Source organism: Antrostomus carolinensis, unplaced genomic scaffold (assembly GCF_000700745.2).
Source record: "Antrostomus carolinensis isolate BGI_N321 unplaced genomic scaffold, ASM70074v2 scaffold30032, whole genome shotgun sequence".
Classification (NCBI taxonomy): Eukaryota; Metazoa; Chordata; class Aves; order Caprimulgiformes; family Caprimulgidae; genus Antrostomus; species Antrostomus carolinensis.
Genome location: NW_010302077.1, coordinates 388 through 977, shown reverse-complemented (window position 1 = coordinate 977; position 590 = coordinate 388). Strand labels below are relative to the sequence as shown.

General features: G+C 66.1%; 1 protein-coding gene across 1 annotated transcript in view; it reads left to right on the top strand.

The window, feature by feature from the left end:
- Positions 1 to 590, top strand: part of DDX54 (DEAD-box helicase 54) — a gene marked incomplete at both ends in the record, with an annotated part of 4,942 nt that overhangs the window by 4,041 nt on the left and 311 nt on the right. Inside the window, 2 exon segments of the mRNA XM_029083950.1 lie at positions 42 to 248; positions 394 to 588. Of these exon segments, the coding sequence (XP_028939783.1) occupies positions 42 to 248; positions 394 to 588 (402 nt within the window).

Genomic DNA, 590 nt, shown 5'->3' with positions numbered 1-590 from the left:
CACGCAGCTCACTGGGGCTCACACTCCTGCCCCGGGAACAGACCATCTTCGAGATCAACGCCACGTCCCGGACACTGGCCAGCAGCGTGATGCGCTCAAAGCGGCGCCACGACCGTGCCCTCATCGAGAAGCACCAGCGTGGGCAGCAGGAGAAGCGGGCAGCAGCTCTCAAAGGGCAGGGGCTGTGCCCAGCCCCCCCTGGGCCTGAGGAGGGAGGAGGAGGAGGAGAGGAGGAGGAAGATCTCCAGGTAATGGGGTAGCAATGGGGGGCTTGCTGGGGATGTAGGAGCTGCTGCCAGGCAGCCTCGGCTGTGCCAGGGCTGTGCCAGGGCTTGGGGGGTGGGGCCGTGACTGGTGGGGGGCTGCTCCATCCCACCCACCATCCCCTTCCAGGACGTGTTCTCCACCGTGGTGGGGCAGAAGCGAAAACGGGGCCGAGGAGGAGAAGAAACCACCAGGAAAAAGCCACAGCAGCCAGCGCAGCGGGACGAGGACTTCTACATCCCGTACCGGCCCAAGGACTTTGAGAGTGAGAGGGGGTGAGTCCCAGAGAGCTCCCGCTGCCCCCCTGCCCCGGGGGCTGCTCTCAT